Raw genomic sequence first — 1,328 nt, 5'->3', positions numbered from 1 at the left:
TGTGAGAGAGAGAGTGTGTGTGTACCTGTCTGTCACTCAGCAGGTAGATGTACTGATGATCTGGACTGAACACCATGTCTCTGAGGATCGGCTTCCCTTCAACCACCGTCACCGTCTCATACAGCAATGCATTCTGGGCCGGCGGAGGGATCCCATCCACGCGGATCTGAAACACACAAACACAAAAAATACACACACAACCACAAACAGGGAGACAAACACGTTAGCACGTTAGCTAACAGACACCTGAGAACCTGCTTGGTTAGCTGGATGCTAAAAGCTCCATTAAACACAATGAGGAATGCTAACAATGAGGAATGCTAACAGGTTGGAGACATTTTACTTCTTTCTTCCTGTCTGATGAAATAACTTCAGTTTGTGAACCCGCGATCACATTTCACAACAACAACAACAACAACATCCGTAACCATGGTAACACATCAAAGCTTTTCCATCTGAAACCAACAGTAAGAAATAATCCGGGCCACACTGCTGCCTGCAGGTGGCGCTCCACCTGCGACCCCATGCAGTGTGATCAATAAGACAAAGGCCCCGCCCCCCCGCACACATCCCAGATATAAACCGAACAGCTGGAGGGAGGTCTCACTCCGAACCAGAAACACTGGACTGTTTAAAAAACAGACACCATTTTACACAACAGCGAGTAATCGGATCAGATTCTACTGGAGAGGAAGGATGAGGATGAGGATGGTGTGTGTGAGGCTGAATACAGCAGAGGGCTGACGAGGAGACAAGCAGTCTGTTTGAAAATGTGGAGCGACTAAAATAAGATTCCCCAAATCTCCCCAAAACTCCCTCCTACCTCTCTTCTCCCTCTCTTCTCCCGCCTCTCTTGCTCTCCCTCCACTGCATCTGACCCCTGAAAACACCCAGAAGGAATAGGAGAAGAGAGAGGGAAGGTGTAGGAAAGAGAAATTGAGAGAGCAGAGAGAAGAGCACGTGGAGGGCAGGTGGGAGGGATGACAGGAAGGAAAAGAGACAAGCCAGGGTTAGGAAAAGGAAGGGAAAACGAAAAGAAGGGAGGAGATGTTGAGATGGATAAGGAGGAGAGGAAGGTGTCACATGACGAACCAAAAGCAGTTTGAGGTAGGGCAGGAAGAAAGATAGAAAAGAAAGAGGAAGGACGGATAGAAGGAAGGAAGGAAAGTATAAAGGGAGGAAGAAGGAAGGAGACACAAAGAGATTAGGGAAAAAGGGAGAGTATTAAGGAGGTAAGGAGAGTGGATTGACACATATGAAAACAGAAAGAACTAGCAACTAACAGAAGAACATGAATTATGAATTGCAGGACTAGAAACAGAGAATAC

The 1,328-nt window shown here is 46.9% G+C and overlaps 1 protein-coding gene across 1 annotated transcript in view; it reads right to left on the bottom strand.

The window, feature by feature from the left end:
• The window catches only part of LOC118324142 (plexin A3-like), a 10,844-nt gene that overhangs the window by 2,394 nt on the left and 7,122 nt on the right, over nt 1–1,328 (bottom strand). Inside the window, exons 9-10 of the mRNA XM_035656297.1 lie at nt 824–880; nt 26–166 (exon numbers count right to left, since the gene is read on the bottom strand). Of these exons, the coding sequence (XP_035512190.1) occupies nt 26–166; nt 824–880 (198 nt within the window). The remainder of the gene's footprint in view (nt 1–25; nt 167–823; nt 881–1,328) is intronic.

This window comes from Morone saxatilis, unplaced genomic scaffold, assembly GCF_004916995.1.
Source record: "Morone saxatilis isolate NCDOM2014 unplaced genomic scaffold, NCSU_SB_2.0 Contig15, whole genome shotgun sequence".
Taxonomy (NCBI): Eukaryota; Metazoa; Chordata; class Actinopteri; family Moronidae; genus Morone; species Morone saxatilis.
The sequence above is the reverse complement of the archived record's forward strand: the minus strand, read 5'-3'. Positions and strand labels throughout refer to the sequence as shown.